We start from the raw sequence: 17,353 nt of genomic DNA, 5'->3' as shown, positions 1-17,353 counted from the left end.
TGGCACATAAGGCTGTGTGATGTCACTATGATCCTATATATGGCACATAACGCTGTGTGATGTTACTATGATGCTATATATGGCACAACACGCTGTGTGATGTCACTATATGATACTCTAAATTGGCACATAACACTGTGTGATGTCACTATGATGCTATATATGACACACAACGCTGTGTGATGTCACTATGTGATGGTATAAATTGCACATAACGCTGTGTGATGTCTCTATGATGCTATCTATTGGACATAACGCTGTGTAATGTTACTATGATGCTATAAATGGCACATAACGCTGTGCGATGTCACTACGTGATGGTATAAATGGCACATAACGCTGTGCGATGTCACTACGTGATGGTATAAATGGCACATAACGCTGTGATGTCACTATGATGCTATCTATTGGACATAACGCTGTGTAATGTTACTATGATGCTATAAATGGCACATAACGCTGTGTGATGTTACTATGATGCTATATATGGCACATAATGCTGTGTGATGTCACTATGATGCTATATACGGCACATAACGCTGTGTAATGTTACTACGATGCTATATATGGCACATAACGCTGTGTGATGTCACTATGTGATGGTGTAAATGGCACATAACGCTGTGTGATGTTACTATGATGCTATATATGGCACATAACGCTGTCCAATGTTACTATGATGCAATATATGGCACATAATGCTGTGTGATGTCACTATGATGCTATATATGGCACATAACGCTGTCCAATGTTACTATGATGCAATATATGGCACATAATACTGTGTGATGTCACTGTGTGATGCTATAAATGGTACATAACTGCACAGCCTGGCCAGCCGGTCAATCAAGTGAGACAGCTGCATAGAAATATATGCAGCTGTCACACTCGGGTCAGGAGAGCCGCTGGCCAGAATGTGCACTGTTCTGATCTCATTCCAATTTATTTTTTTTTTCAACTGTTTGAGTGCGCCCCCTACTTGCATATGTTTGAGGAAAAGGTGTGTGTTAATGGGTGTGACTTAAAAAATAGATATGGCTTAAAAATGGGGGTGGTTTTCCTACACACAAACACAGAACCTGTTGTTAAAAATTTGAATCCCACCCCTGTGCACAGCCCCATTCACTTGAATGGGTCTACCTGTACAAGTGTCTGACTTGTGAAAGAGGACTAAGTTGGTGTGGGAGGCAACCACAAACATTCAAAACACACTCAAGTTACCCGACCATCCAGTGCACGGGTTTGGATCAGAGGATCTTATTTGTACTGAGCTCTGCAGCAAAATAGACTTATGTGCGTAAAACATTAAATGAACAGCAGCGCAGACATGACAGCAAAACATACAATAAGTAGTGGGTAAAGAAGCCCAGCTATCTCATGGGATTCTCCTGTCATGAGTAACCCTGGTTAGGTTTTCCTCAAGTCACATGCACATCCCTACTTTGGTTCACCCTGCAGCACAGAGTGTTTAAGGAGAGAACGGCGCTGATCTTTGCATAGATGAGGCTGTCAGTTTCAGGTGAGGAGAACCATGGCCGGTCCGCAAATTACATTCTGTGCACCAACAGTGAAAACTGGGCGAGTGGCTTTAGGCTGGGGTCAGACAATTGTATGAAAAATCAGCCATCTCTCATCCGAAAAAAGTACTGCACGCTGTGATTTTTTACATGCAGACCATCAGGAGGGGTGGAAAAACCTCACTCTGACTCACACTGGTCCTTGTGCTGTCCGCACGCTATCGGTTTTGTACACGGACGGTTAATATGTTTCCACAGAATGGATAAAAAGCTGGATCCACCAGCAGCACTGAGTATTTCAGGAAAAATATGTGCTGCCCTAAGGGGGAGGTCACAGATCAAGTGTTACCTAGAGGAAGGAAAAGTGTGGTGTCGATGATCGTGTGGGGCATTCGGACTGAAAGTTGCATGATGGATGTGTCCTCAGCAGCACAGAGCATTTCAGGAGTGGGGCATTCTGGTCTTGTGAGAGGTGACAGACTGAAAGTTACATGGTGGGAGAAGACCCCCACCCCTCTCAGCAGAGCAGGGGTACGGAGACTTAAAAGTCAAGAAGCAGGGTACTCAGCAGAACAGAGTGTTATAGGAGACAAAAGTTCTAATCTTGTGGGAGACCCCAGACGGCTATTGCTGAGGACTCTGCTTCTTCCACTATACAAGTCAGTCTGTCACCACCCACAAGAGCAAGCACATTCATCTCCTGAAACACTCTGTGCTGCTGAGAGTACCGCTTCTACTATGTCATTTTTAGACTGGGCCTCCCACATGAGCAGCACACTCCTCCTCTCCTGAAACACTCTGTGCTGCTGAGAGCCCCACTTCTTGTTTGTCTTGTTTGTTCTTGTGGCTGTTAGCAGAGTGATGGATGGCACAGGTATTTCAGGAGTGAGGTCAGTGAGGATGTGTAAGATTAGAGTTACTGACTTTGCAGTTGATGATCAGTGTATGGCCGGTGTGCAAATCATCACCTCGATTAATGCTGATTATTGTAGCCCCATTTCACGCCCTACCTCACGGAATGAACATTTTTATCATTCTCTGTCTCTTCTTACTTCAGAGTTGCATCATTTGGCGCAGAGAAGCGTAGGAGTATGGCTGGAGATCCGGTGTCCATCACACCCAGAGGAGCTCCGATCTCTGCTGTTTAATAACCATTTAGATGCCGCAGTTGAACGCTGATACCGGCATTTAACCAGTTTAGTCAGGGCATCACGGGATGTCAATATTTTAATAATGGTGCCGGTCGCCGACATCTTTTCACTTTACATTAATCTTGTTAATTTCAGAGAGATTAATTCAACCAAATACTGCAATCGTGTATAATAATGCGGTGTATGGTACAAGGGATCAAACGATCGCAGGTTCAAGTCCCCCTGAAGAAATTAATGAAAAGCATTTCCAAAAAAATACATTTTTCAAAATATATATAAAAAAAAATTATAAATCACTCCACATTTCCAAAAAAAAAACAAAACACATTTTTATTACTGCATCCGTAAATATTCAACCTTTGAAAATATAACATTTAATTAATCCTTACAGTAAAACATTTACAAGAAAAAGGAACACCAGAATTGCCATTTTTTGGTCACCTCATTTTTTTCCTCAAAAAAAAGCAATAAAAATTAGAAAACCAACGAATACACCCCAGAATGGTACCAAAAAAAAAAAACATCCGCTAGCCAGGCAAAAAAAAAAAAGCCGTGACATAGCTCCGGAAAAAAAAAAAGTTATAGTTCACTTTTTTTTTATAAAGTTCATTATTTTTTTTACAGCAAAAATATAAATCCTCCTATAAATCCACATAATTCTGTAGAATGTAAGCCCACAAGGACAGGGTCCTCTCCCCTCTGTACCACTCTGTGATTGTAAGTTTCTTTACTGTAAGTGATTTCTGTAATCTGTATGTAACCCCTTCTCATGTACAGCACCAGGGAATCAATGGTGCTACATAAATAAATAATAATAATAAAAAATGTGGCTATGCTGTGCTCGTACTGACCTAGCAAATCACGTTATCAGGTCATTTTTACCGCACAATGAAAGCCGGAAAAATAAACCCTCTTCCCAAAAAAACATTGGCGGAACTGAGCGTTTTTTTTCCCATTTCACTGTTCTTGGAATTTTTTTCCCCGTTTTTCAGTATTTTATATGGTAAAATGAATGGTGTCATTCCAAAACACAAAAACTAAGCTCTCGTGCTGATGGAAAAAAAGAATGGCCCAAGAAAAAAAAAAAGGCTCATGAATGTAAACCACTGACAGCTGCCGTGACCATTGGGACGGCTCGCACCTTGGCTGACTGCTCCGTGGCAGACTCAAGTGCTCGAGAGTTCTGATACACTGTAACGAACCATGCACCGATGTCAGTCGGATATATAGGTTTTTCAGTATCTGGTGGTGAATAAGAATGTTTTGACTAACAGCAAGCAGAGATCTTGAAAGTGGTAAATAATATGTTATAACTGCAAAACTTGAAGCAGTGAAACTTTACGAGGAGTCAGTAATGTGTACACAGCACCCGCGCAGCTCGATTGCATTCGTTTACATCAGCAGGGGAAAGTTCAGAGGAGGAGTCACTCAACAGGCGAGTATTAAACACAGTGGCTGCATGACATAGTGTGACAGACAGGAATAGAGGAACATGCTGTCCGTCCTGCTCATCGGACTCTTCACAGTCCTGATCTATCTCTTCATATCCGCAAGGAGGAAAAGGCAAAATTTACCTCCCGGGCCGACTCCCTGGCCAGTTATCGGTAACCTGCACCAGATAGATAAATCCGCACCCTACAACACTCTCACCGAGGTAAGTCACTTAGAGGGAATTTCTATTGTGCCCAGGTAAGGCTAGTTTCACACTAGCATTAGGAGGCGCAGCGCAGGGCCGCCGCTAAGCTCCGCTCCCGGCCGCGCCTCCTCCGGTCAGGTCCTCTTATGGGCGCATGACGCTGCATGTGACCGGCGTACCCTATATTTAGCGTTGGGTACGCTGGCCGTGCGCTGGTAAGTTTTTGCCGGCGCATGCACCCTTTTTGCACTGTGCCGACGTGCGCCAAACGCACCATGTTGCATTTTTGCGTGCTCGGGTACGCCGGTCACATGCAGCGTCATGTGACCATAGGAGGAGCTGACCGGAGGAGGTGCAGCCAGGGGCAGAGCTTAGCAGCGGCCCTGCGCCTCCTAACGCTAGTGTGAAACTAGCCTAACCCTATAACTAACTAATATGTGTTAGATCTGGACCCCTGCGCTTGTGTTTGCAGGAGGTTTTTGTTTTCTGTAGCTTGCAGCTTAAATGATTGATTGGTCATGTCTGTTCTGTATGAACAGACCCATAGCAGGCACGGCCAATCAATCCCTCATAGAACAGAGGCAGCCCAAAGCAGCTGCTATGTCATTCGGTGAGCGACAGGCTTAGGCCATGTGTTGCACGTAGGACACTCAATACATGAAGGTGATACAAAGGAAACATGAGTTCTTTTTGGAATCTTGGGGAAATCTTACTCAGGGTGACCATCTAATATATAAAGCTCAATGTGTGTATGTCCGGGATTGGCATCTGCACCGTCGCAGCTACAGCCACAAAATTTTACACAGTCACACGTCTGGACCCCGAGAGTGTCCTAGGCTATGTTGTGAGGTGAAATTTTAACCCCAATTCACCAAACAATTTTGCCTATTATTATCATTTCTATGGTGTTATCGTCCTTCTGTAAAGCTGGAAATAGCACAATTTATTACCGTGCCCACACAGACCACCCTCTGACACAGACTGCAGGGGGAGCCCAGTATCACACAGGATAGGATTAGATACACAGCTCAGCAGACTGTATCACACAGGATAGGATTAGATACACAGCTCAGCAGTCAGTATCACACAGGATAGGATTAGATACACAGCTCAGCAGTCAGTATCACACAGGATAGGATTAGATACACGGCTCAGCAGTCAGAATCACACAGGATAGGATTAGATACACAGCTCAGCAGTCAGTATCCCACAGGATAGGATTAGATACACAGCTCAGCAGTCAGTATCACACAGGATAGGAATAGATACACGGCTCAGCAGACAGTATCACACGGGATAGGGTTAGATACACGGCTCAGCAGACAGTATCACACGGGATAGGGTTAGATACACGGCTCAGCAGACGGTATCACACAGGATAGGATTAGATACGCGGCTCAGCAGTCAGTATCACACAGCATAGGATTAGATACACAGCTCAGCAGTCAGTATCACACAGGAGAGGATTAGACACATGGCTCAGCAGTCAGTATCACACACAGGATAGGATTAGATACACAGCTCAGCAGTCAGTATCACACAGGATAGGATTAGATACACAGCTCAGCAGTCAGTATTACACAGGATAGGAATAGATACATGGCTCAGCAGACAGTATAACACAGGATAGGATTAGATGCACAGCTCAGCACACAGTATCACACAGAATAGTATTAGATACACGGCTAAGCAGACAGTATCACACAGAATAGGATTAGATACACGGCTCTGCAGTCAGTATCACACAAGATAGGATTAGATACAAAACTCAACAGACGGTATCACACAGGATAGGATTAGATACACTGCTCAGCAGTCAGTATCACACAGGATAGGATTAGGTACACGGCTGAGCAGTCAGTAACACACGATAGGATTAGATACACAGCTCAGCAGAAAGTATCAAACAGGAGAGGATTAGGTACTCAGCTCAGCAGACATTATCACACAGGATAGGGTTAGATACACAGATACACATGTTGAAAGGCTCTTGAATGAGTTGAAAATAAAATACTATCAATACTTGGGTAATCGTTTAGTTAATTTGTGTTGCAAATTTGTAGTGTTGAATATATGATGTGAAAATTTTTTTATGTGCAATATAATCATTATAATTTGTTATAACTAACCACAGTTGGTTACTATGCGCAGGCAACGCCGGGCTCTTCAGCTAGTTAATTAGAATTCTTCACAGTAGAGTGGACGGGATGTACAGGCACACAGCTATGACACAGTTCTGAGCTGAAATTGATCACAGTGGATTTTATTCAAGCTTATTTTCATAACACAGAATCACTTATCTTCATTCAATGCTCCATCAACGTACTGTATATGAAAATGTCTCTACAGGCAACTTCTATTCACACACAGTGTCTTAACCTAAGCATAAGGCCGGGGTCACACTGGCGAGGAAGACGGGAGAGTGAGAGGCGCAAAAAGCACGCATTAGACACGGACAAATTATTTTCTATGGGGTCACTCGCACCAGGCGTATATTTCTCCTCAGTATCCTACGCTCCGTGCCACTCGCAGCATGCTGCGATTGTCAACGTACTACGCCCGTAGTACGCCAATGCAAGTCTATGGGTGCGCAAAAAATACGGATTACACACGGAACACACGTGTGACCTGTGAGCAATACGCAGGTCTTTTGGCTGGTGAACAGGAAATGGGCCAATTCATCATCAGGAAGCGTAGACATGCAAATGAGCTAAAAAACCGCTCCAGACATCCAGGAAGTACGCCTCCACGGAGTACAGCAGCAGCATGGCGTCCACATACACTAATGTAGAGATGCTCATTGTGCTGGTGCAGGAGCGTCCAGAAATATGGGACCCAGGCGACGCAAACTATGCAAACCGCACAAGAAAGGAGGCGTCATGGAGGCGCATCTGTCGCCAGATGTACCATGACTTTGGTGACAGACCACGTGATGAGCAGCAGAAAATTCGTAAGTGCAACCATAAAAATATCATTAACCTTAGCGCACGCTATAAAAGGAATCTAGAATCAGCACCCCCCCCTTCCTGTGCATGTACTTTTATTAGCCTCATGAGGCCGTTACATTAGGATGTGACACGTGGCTTCACACAGCCATAATTAGGGGTTAGGCCACAAGCTCCTCATCCTCCTAGCCAATAAAATTAGTTTCAGTGGAGCTAATGAGACCCTGGGTATCGGCCCAATTACATATGCCACCATGGGTAGAAAGCACACCCCAGAAGGCCCCATGCCTAGACTACTGGTAGAAAATGTGACCTCTCAAATATGTGATTTTGACATTCTTTCCTGTCACATTGCAGTGGAAGATGTGATGAAACGGTGGAGAAGCATCCGGGACCAGTACCGCCGGGAACGCCAGCAGCGGTCCAGGAGTGGGGATGCTGGGCATGTAAAGCGCAAATATATACACTCACTGGCCACTTTATTAGGTACACCTGTCCAACTGTGTGTTAAGACTTAATTTCTAATCAGCCAATCACATGGCGGCAACTCAGTGCATTTAGGCATGTAGACATGGTCAAGACAATCTCCTGCAGTTCAAACCGAGCATCAGTATGGGGAAGAAAGGTGATTTGAGTGCCTTTGAACGTGGCATGATTGTTGGTGCCAGAAGGGCTGGTCTGAGAATTTCAGAAACTGCTGATCTACTGGGATTTTCACGCACAACCATCTCTAGGGTTTACAGAGAATGGTCCGAAAAAGAAAAAAAATCCAGTGAGCGGCAGTTCTGTGGCCGGAAATGCCATGTTGATGCCAGAGGTCAGAGGAGAATGGGCAGACTGGTTCGAGCTGATAGAAAGGCAACAGTGACTCAAATTGCCACCCGTTACAACCAAGGTAGGCAGAAGAGCATCTCTGAACGCACAGTGCGTCGAACTTTGAGGCAGATGGGCTACAGCAGCAGAAGACCACACTGGGTACCACTCCTCTCAGCTAAGAACAGGAAACTGAGGCTACAATTTGCACAAGCTCATCGAAATTGGACAGTAGAAGATTGGAAAAACGTTGCCTGGTCTGATGAGTCTCGATTTCTGCTGCGACATTCGGATGGTAGGGTCAGAATTTGGCGTAAACAACATGAAAGCATGGATCCATCCTGCCTTGTATCAACGGTTCAGGCTGGTGGTGGTGGTGTCATGGTGTGGGGAATTTTTTCTGGGCACTCTTTGGGCCCCTTGGTACCAATTGAGCATCGTTGCAACGCCACAGCCTACCTGAGTATTGTTGCTGACCATGTCCATCCCTTTATGACCACAATGTACCCAACATCTGATGGCTACTTTCAGCAGGATAATGCGCCATGTCATAAAGCTCGAATCATCTCAGATTGGTTTCTTGAACATGACAATGAGTTTACTGTACTCAAATGGCCTCCTCAGTCACCAGATCTCAATCCAATAGAGCATCTTTGGGATGTGGTGGAACGGGAGATTCGCATCAGGGATGTGCAGCCGACAAATCTGCGCCAACTGTGTGATGCCATCATGTCAATATGGTCCAAAATCTCTGAGGAATGCTTCCAGCACCTTGTTGAATCTCTGCCACGAAGAATTGAGGCAGTTCTGAAGGCAAAAGGGGGTCCAACCCCTTACTAGCATGGTGTACCTAATAAAGTGGCCAGTGAGTGTATACTATGACCGGCTGAACTTCCTCGCCCCAATTCTGGCTCTGAGACCGTAAGTACATACCTCACACCACATGACTAGTGTTGAGCGATACCGTTCGATACCCAAAAATATAGTATCGGATGGTATCGCCCGATACGAAAAAAATATCGGGTATCGCCGATTCCGATACCGGAAGTCCCATTCAAGTCAATGGGACTTCCGGTATCGGAATTAAAAAAAGCCCTTTATTTCCTTGTTGGCTAATTCTACATAATTGAAAACAAATAAGAATCATGTAGAATGTATTGTGGGAGGTGGAGGAGACATTAAAAGCATAGTGGTTTATTCAAATCACATGGCATAGCATTAATTCCAATTTTTATTTTCAATACGTTCGGAGTTAAAAAGATATTGACTATGTTAACCTTTTTTATATTTTGTCAGATATGTACTGTATATTTCACAACTTCCATGCTCTTCACCTTCTTTTGTACTTCTCCCACACTTTCTCCTTCATGATCCGCAGCAGTAGCATTTTTTTCATCAACTTTTTCTTCACCTTATTCATCTTCTTCTTCTTCATCTTCTTCCCATTAATTTTTTTTTCCATTCTTCATATTCTTCTTATTCAGCTATTATTAATTTTAATATGCTATTTCTTCATCTTCTTCCTATTCTTCTTTGTCTTCATTTTCTTATGGTGACAGGCATTCCTGTAGTACTTATCTATAAAAGTTATAAGATTACACGTTACGTTCTGCCTGTCACAAAAGATTTACAACAGGATTTGTCCGCGTTCAGTTTGGCCTGCAGCAGCAGGCATTTTCCAGGGGCACCACGAGGAGGAACGGACTCACCCCCATTTACTGCTTAGTCTTCTTCTGCTTATAATTTTGATTTCTTCTATGCTGATTTTTAGTCTTATGCTTAATGTTCTTCTGCTTTCTGTTCTTCTGCTTTTGCTTCTTCTGCTTCTTGTTCTTCTGTCTTTTGTTCTGTATCTTGGTGGTTGTCTTCATGTTCTTTGTCCTCTTGGTCTTATTATTTAGGGTCATATTTCTGGTCTTCTTTGGTGTGGTCTTCAGGGTCGTCATCATCAGGGTCGTCGTCATGGAGATCAATAAGGATTACCAAAGACAATTTCAAAAAGCTTGATCTTGGAAATGTAGCAGAAGGTACAAGAAGGCTGAGAAACTGGCGAGAACCAGCAGACAGTGCTGGCACCCGGATGGGTAGCAGAAAGAACAAGAGCCAATGGCACTACCGATGACCAACTGACGGTGCTGGACCACGGTTACTAAGCAGAAGGTACCTGTGCTAAAAAGCACTACCAAGGACCAGCTGACGGTGCTGGACCTCGGATACCGAGATGGAGGCACCTAGGCCAAAGGCTGTGGCGAGAACCAGCAGACAGTGCTGGCACCCGGATGGGTAGCAGAAGGAACAAGAGCCAATGGCACTACCGAGGACCAACTGACGGTGCTGGACCACGGTTACTAAGCAGAAGGTACCTGTGCTAAAAAGCACTACCAAGGACCAGCTGATGGTGCTGGACCTCGGATACCGAGATGGAGGCACCTAGGCCAAAGGCTGTGGCGGGAACCAGCAGACAGTGCTGGCACCCGGATGGGTAGCAGAAGGAACAAGAGCCAATGGCACTACCGAGGACCAACTGACGGTGCTGGACCACGGTTACTAAGCAGAAGGTACCTGTGCTAAAAAGCACTACCAAGGACCAGCTGACGGTGCTGGACCTCGGATACCGAGATGGAGGCACCTAGGCCAAAGGCTGTGGCGAGAACCAGCAGACAGTGCTGGCACCCGGATGGGTAGCAGAAGGAACAAGAGCCAATGGCACTACCGAGGACCAACTGACGGTGCTGGACCACGGTTACTAGGCAGAAGGTACCTGTGCAAAAAAGCACTACCAAGGACCAGCTGACGGTGCTGGACTTCGGATACCGAGATGGAGGCACCTAGGCCAAAGGCTCTGGCGAGAACCAGCAGACAGTGCTGGAACCCGGGTGGGTAGCAGAAGGTACCCATTCAAAGCAAAGTAGCCAGGCCGCAAGCCGGCCGCAGTTACCGAAACCTACAGTCCTACAGGGGGTCCATGTCCCGTTGGCACTACGGATCCAGCCTTCAGTGCCAGTTCCCGCAGCCCACATAGGAGTCACCTAAACTGCAGGCACCGTAGAGTCGGCTAACCCGGCCGCAAGACGACAGGACAACGGATTGGTGGCATAGTGACCTTGACACTACCCGGAAACAGCAGGCGTGCTGAAAACAGGCTGGGCAACAGGGAGTACCCGGGCCAAAGACACTGCCGAGAACCAGCTGACGGTGCTGGAACCCAGATGGGTAGCAAAAGCTACAAGAGCCAATGGCACTACCGAGGAACAGCTGACGGTGCTGGACCACGGTTACTAGGCAGAAGGTACCTGTGCTAAAAAGCACTACCAAGGACCAGCTGACGGTGCTGGACTTCGGATACCGAGATGGAGGCACCTAGGCCAAAGGCTCTGGCGAGAACCAGCAGACAGTGCTGGAACCCGGGTAGGTAGCAGAAGGTACCCATTCAAAGCAAAGTAGCCAGGCCGCAAGCCGGCCGCAGTTACCGAAACCCACAGTCCTACAGGGGGTCCATGTCCCATTGGCACTATGGATCCAGCCTTCAGTGCCAGTTCCCGCAGCCCACATAGGAGTCACCTAAACTGCAGGCACCGTAGAGTCGGCTAACCCGGCCGCAAGACGACAAGACAACGGATTGGTGGCATAGTGACCTTGACACTACCCGGAAACAGCAGGCGTGCTGAAAACAGGCTGGGCAACAGGGAGTACCCGTGCCAAAGACACTGCCGAGAACCAGCTGACGGTGCTGGAACCCAGATGGGTAGCAAAAGCTACAAGAGCCAATGGCACTACCGAGGAACAGCTGACGGTGCTGGACCACGGTTACTAGGCAGAAGGTACCTGTGCTAAAAAGCACTACCAAGGACCAGCTGATGGTGCTGGACTTCGGATACCGAGATGGAGGCACCTAGGCCGAAGGCTCTGGCGAGAACCAGCAGACAGTGCTGGAACCCGGGTGGGTAGCAGAAGGTACCCATTCAAAGCAAAGTAGCCAGGCCGCAAGCCGGCCGCAGTTACCGAAACCCACAGTCCTACAGGGGTCCCATTGGCACTACGGATCCAGCCTTCAGTGCCAGTTCCCGCAGCCCACATAGGAGTCACCTAAACTGCAGGCACCGTAGAGTCGGCTAACCCGGCCGCAAGACGACAGGACAACGGATTGGTGGCATAGTGACCTTGACACTACCCGGAAACAGCAGGTGTGCTGAAAACAGGCTGGGCAACAGGGAGTACCCGTGCCAAAGACACTGCCGAGCACCAACTGGCGTTGTTGGAGCCCAGGGACAATCAGGGTGCAGGCCGAGGCCTACTTGGTGGTAGTTTTAGATTGTTTGTAGGCTACAACAGACTGTCAACGTGCTCCAATTAGGCATCTGTCTCCACTCTGTTTCCAGGATTTCACGTGACCACCAACACCGCCAGTTTATGCGTACAGTAGCCGTCTGCCCAATCCACACGTGTTCCTGTGTTACTGGTGTTCTGTAATGTCAGCAGATCCCCTGATGTTTGTCTGCCAATGTCTCCTGCTCTGTCCACATTCCCACCACTTGCAGTGGGAAGGTGGACAGCGCAGGAGACAGTGCCGGACACACATTGGGGGATCTGCTGACGTTACAGAACACCAGGAACACAGGAACAAGTGTGGAATGCGTGGACGGCAACTGTGAGCAGGAACTGGCGGTGTTGGAGGTCAGGGGAAATACTAGAGACAGAGTGGAGACAGAGGCCAAATCAGAGAATGTTTAAATCTGAAGTAGTTACAATTTGGAGGCAGCAGCAGTTTGCCCTCCACACAGCAGGGGATCAGCTGACGTTACCGAACCCCACTTTCACATGAACGAGTGTGTTTTTCTGTGTGGACAGCACTTCCGAGCACCAACTAGCGTTGTTGGAACCCAGGGACAATCAGGGTGCAGGCTGAGGCCTACTAGGAGCCAAGTGTAAAGCTGAGGTATTTTGAATTTGGAGGCAGCAGCAGTTTGCCGTACACACAGCAGGGGATCAGCTGACGTTACCGAACCCCACTTACACATGAGCGAGTGTTTTGTCTGTGCGGACAGCACTTCTGAGCCCAACTGGCGGTGTCGGAGCCCAGGGAAAATCAGGTAGTAGGCCGAGGCCTACTTGGTGGCAGTTTGCGATTGTTTCTAGACTACTACTAACTGTCAACGTACTCCAATTAGGCCTCTGTCTTCACTCTGTTTCGAGTATTTCCTCTGGCTTCCAACCACGCCAGTTGCTGCTCTGAAATGCCGTCTGCACAACCCACACTTGTTCCTGTGTTACTGGGGTTCTGTAACACCAGTTTCTCCCTAGAGGTGAGTCAGGCAATGTCTCCTGCTCTGTCCACATTTCCACTACAAGTAGTGGGAACGTAGACAAAGCAGGAGACATTGCCGTGCTCACCTCTGGAGATGAGCAGATGTTACAGGACCCAGGTAACACAGGAACAAGTGTGGATTGTGCAGACGGCACTTAAGAGCAGAAACAGGCGGTGTTGTAGGCCGGAGGAAATACTCAAAACAGAGTGGAGACAGAGGGCAAATCAGAGAACATATTAAATCAGAGGTAGTCAGAAGTTGTAGGCAGCAGGAGAGTTTGCCGTACACACAGCAGGGGATCAGCTGACGTTACCGAACCCCACTTACACATGAGCGAGTGTTTTGTCTGTGCGCACAGCACTTCTGAGCACCAACTGGCGGTGTCGGAGCCCAGGGAAAATCAGGTAGTAGGCCGAGGCCTACTTGGAGCCAGGTGTAAATCTGAGGTTGTTTGACTGTGGAGGGAGCAGGACACTTTGCCATACACACAGCAGGGGATCAGCTGACGTTACCGAACCCCACTTACACATGAGCGAGTGTTTTGTCTGTGCGGACAGCACTTCTGAGCAACAACGGGCGTTGCTGTAGCCCAGGAAATAAAGTTCAGGTCATAGAAACATGAACACAACAGGAGACCTGGATCCTGTTGCCAGCCAATTATTTATTCTGGAAGAGGACTGGCAAATTCAGGTGAGATCCAGGCCTTGTTCATTTTCACAAAAGTAAGCCGGTCAACATTATCGGCGGATAGTCGCGTGCGACGGTCTGTTACCACACCACCTGCAGCACTAAAGACACGTTCCGATAATACACTGGCAGCAGGGCAAGCCAGCACCTCCATTGCATACTGGCTAAGCTCTGGCCATGTAACCAGCTTACAGACCCAATACTTGAACGGGGAAGAGCCGTCTGGGAGAACACTAACAGGGCACGACAAGTAGTCTGTCACCATCTGACGGAAACGTTGCCTCCTGCTGACTGGAGCCGTCTGTGATGGTGTAGCCGTTTGTGGCAGTCCCACAAAACTTTTCCACATTTGGGCCATACTGGCCTTGCCTTGTCCTGCGGCACTGCCTCGGCTACCTCTTTGTGCAGAGCTTCCTCCACTGCCTCTACCCGCATGGCTGCTTTGAAAAGCACTACCAGCAACACTTGCGGGGGGAATGGAGAACATGATGGCCTGCACAAGTGTTTCTTGGTACTCCCGCATTTTTCGCTCCCGGTTCAACTGTGGTATGAGGCTTTGTAAGTTGTCCCGGTAGCGAGGATCTAGGAGGGTGTACACCCAATAATCAGCCGTGTGGAGAATGTTGGCGATGCGGCGGTCATTTAACAAGCACTGCAGCATGAAATCAACCATGTGCTGCAGACTGCCAACTGCACCGGAAACGCTGTCCCCAGCTTGAGGCAGCATCTCTGCCTGCTCAGCATCACCCCACCCTCGCTGTACACACTGACTACTAGAGCCTTGTGTACCTCCCTCCTCTGGAGAGATGTGTTCCTCCTCCTCCATTGACTCCTCGTCATCCTCCTCACTAAGTGTCCCCTGCCTGGGCCTTTGTGTGGAAGCACGTTGCGCAGACTTGCCAGAAGCAGATGGCATTTCTGACTGCTCTTCCTCGACCTCTTCAAAAACCTCCTCACTTAGTGCTTGTAAGGTTTTTTGAAGCAGACAGATGAGGGGGACAGTCATGCTGATTAGTGCATCATCTGCACTGGCCATCCGCGTGGAGTCATCGAAGGCACGCAAAACTTGGCAGATGTCCCTCATAGTGGCCCACTCAGTGGTGGTGAAGTGTGTCCGGCGCACAGTGCGACTTGTTTGCGCCTGATGCAGCTGGTACTCCATTACTGCTGCCTGCTGCTCACACAACTGCTCCAACATATGTAACGGTGAATTCCACCTGGTGGGGAGGTCACATATGATGCGATGTTCTGGCAGGCGGAATCGTCGTTGCAGAGATGCAATGCGCGATCTTGCCATGCTGGAACGCCGCAAGTGAGCACACTCTAGGCGAACCTTGTGCAGCAGTGCATCAAGATCCGGATAGTCCCTCAGAAAGCTCTGCACGACCAAATTGAGCACGTGTGCCAGACATGGTATGTGAGTGAGGTTGCCTAGGCCCAGAGCTGCCACTAGATTTCGGCCATTGTCACTCACTACCAAACCTGGCTGGAGATTCGCTGGCACAAACCACACATCGCTCTCCTGCTTGATGGCATTCCAGAGCTCCTGTGCTGTGTGGCTCCGATTCCCCAAAGAAATTAATTTAAGGATGGCCTGTTGACGTTTGGCCACACCTGTGCTCATATCTGGCCTAACAGGCTCACGCAGTGCTGATTCCGAGGAACTAGAGTAGGAGGAGGACTCAATATGTACAGACTGCATTCCTGCAATCCTTGGAGTTGGCAGAATACGTACAGAGCCACTCTCCAGATCTGTACCCGGCTCCACAACATTGACCCAATGGGCAGTGAGGGAAAGGTATCGTCCCTGTCCATGGCTACTGGTCCACGCATCGGTGGTCAGGTGGACCTTGCTACTGACAGCATTTAGTAGCGCATTTTTAATTTTTCCCTCCACATGCTTTTGCAGGGCAGGGACGGCTTGCCTGCTGAAATAAAAGCGGCTGGGCACATTGTATTGTGGAACTGCCGATGACATAAAGTTCCGGAAGGTGTCAGTCTCCACCAGCCTGAATGACAGCATCTCAAGGGCCAGTAGTTTGGCAATGCCGGCATTCAGAGCCAGTGCTCGGGGATGGTTTGCCGAGTATGGCCGCTTTTTCTCCCATGCCTGTGCTACCGATTGCTCGTGAGTGGCCTGGGAGTGTGCTGATGACTGCGAACGTGGTTCAGTGGGTGGAATTTCACTGGGTCTCTGGACAACAGTGGCAGTGGTTCTTCCATGGCGTTCCAGTGAGGAAGCCGAACCAGCTGTGTGTGAGCTGGAGGAAGAGGCCCCAACACGAGCTGAAGAGGTGGTAGGTGCTGCTGAAGGTTGGCCTACATCTTCAGTGTGTCTGTGTAACTCCACCTCGTGCTTGGTACGCACATGTTTCCACATATTTGTGGTATTGAGGTTGGTCACATTTTTCCCTCGTTTCACTTTCTGATGACACAGCTTGCATTTGACAAAGCAAATGTCATCTGCAACTGTGTCAAAAAAAGACCACGCACTGCAAGTCCTGGGAGCGCCCGTTTTGTGTTTTGGAAGAGGATTGCTCCTCACGGGTGCCAAAGTGGAGGCTACAGGCAACCAAGTCTGCCCCCGCCCTCTCCCTCCTCTTTTGGCCGTTCGGGGAATCTCTTCCTCAGAGCTGCTCCCACCACCTTCCTGTGGCTGACGCCATGATGGGTCAAGGACCTCATCATCTCCACTCCCCTCTTCAAGCACCGGCTGGTCCTGGGTTGTCTCGCCAGCACTGTACGCACCAGAAATTGGCAACTGAGTCTCATCATCATCAGATGAGCAATGAGGTGTGCTGACAATAGGCACTGGCCCACCCGCCTCTTCAGATTCAGAGGGACAAAGCAGTTGCGCATCACTGCATACTCCCTCTTCTTCACGCTCTAGAATGCTGCTTGGCTGGCCACCTCTTTCCAAGCCAACAGATTCTGAGAACAGAAGTAAAGATTGAGATGGCTCCTGTCCAGGGCTCTCAGACTGCCTGGGCAATTTGGCAGGTGGTGAAGAGACAGATGGTTGCTCTTCAGTGCTCTGGCCTTGGGAGGATGCGGAAGTCATTGAAGTGGATGCGTTAGCTACCATCCATCCGACAACGGCTTCAATTTGTTCGTCACGCAGCAGTGGGGTACGGCGAGGTCCTACGAAGCTGCGCATGAAGGACTGTTGCCTGGTAAAAGTGGGGGATGCCGGGTCACTGGTGGCCGCAGCAGACACCGAATCCCCACGTCCTCTCCCTGCTGAATCCCCCCGTCCTCTCCCTGCTGAAACTCCACGGCCACGACCACGTGCCTTACT

General features: G+C 48.3%; 1 protein-coding gene across 1 annotated transcript in view; it reads left to right on the top strand.

The window, feature by feature from the left end:
- The first annotated feature begins 4,027 nt into the window (after window positions 1-4,027).
- LOC141071689 (cytochrome P450 2C20-like) overlaps window positions 4,028-17,353 on the top strand; it is a 48,876-nt gene continuing 35,550 nt past the window's right edge. Inside the window, exon 1 of the mRNA XM_073559639.1 lies at window positions 4,028-4,322. Coding sequence (XP_073415740.1) covers window positions 4,161-4,322 — 162 coding nt within the window. The 5' untranslated portion in view covers window positions 4,028-4,160. The remainder of the gene's footprint in view (window positions 4,323-17,353) is intronic.

Source organism: Dendrobates tinctorius, unplaced genomic scaffold, assembly GCF_039654945.1.
Source record: "Dendrobates tinctorius isolate UK_male_01 unplaced genomic scaffold, ASM3965494v1 ptg000014l, whole genome shotgun sequence".
NCBI lineage: Eukaryota > Metazoa > Chordata > Amphibia > Anura > Dendrobatidae > Dendrobates > Dendrobates tinctorius.
Note: the sequence above shows the minus strand (reverse complement) of the source record. Positions and strands in the feature narration are given on the sequence as shown.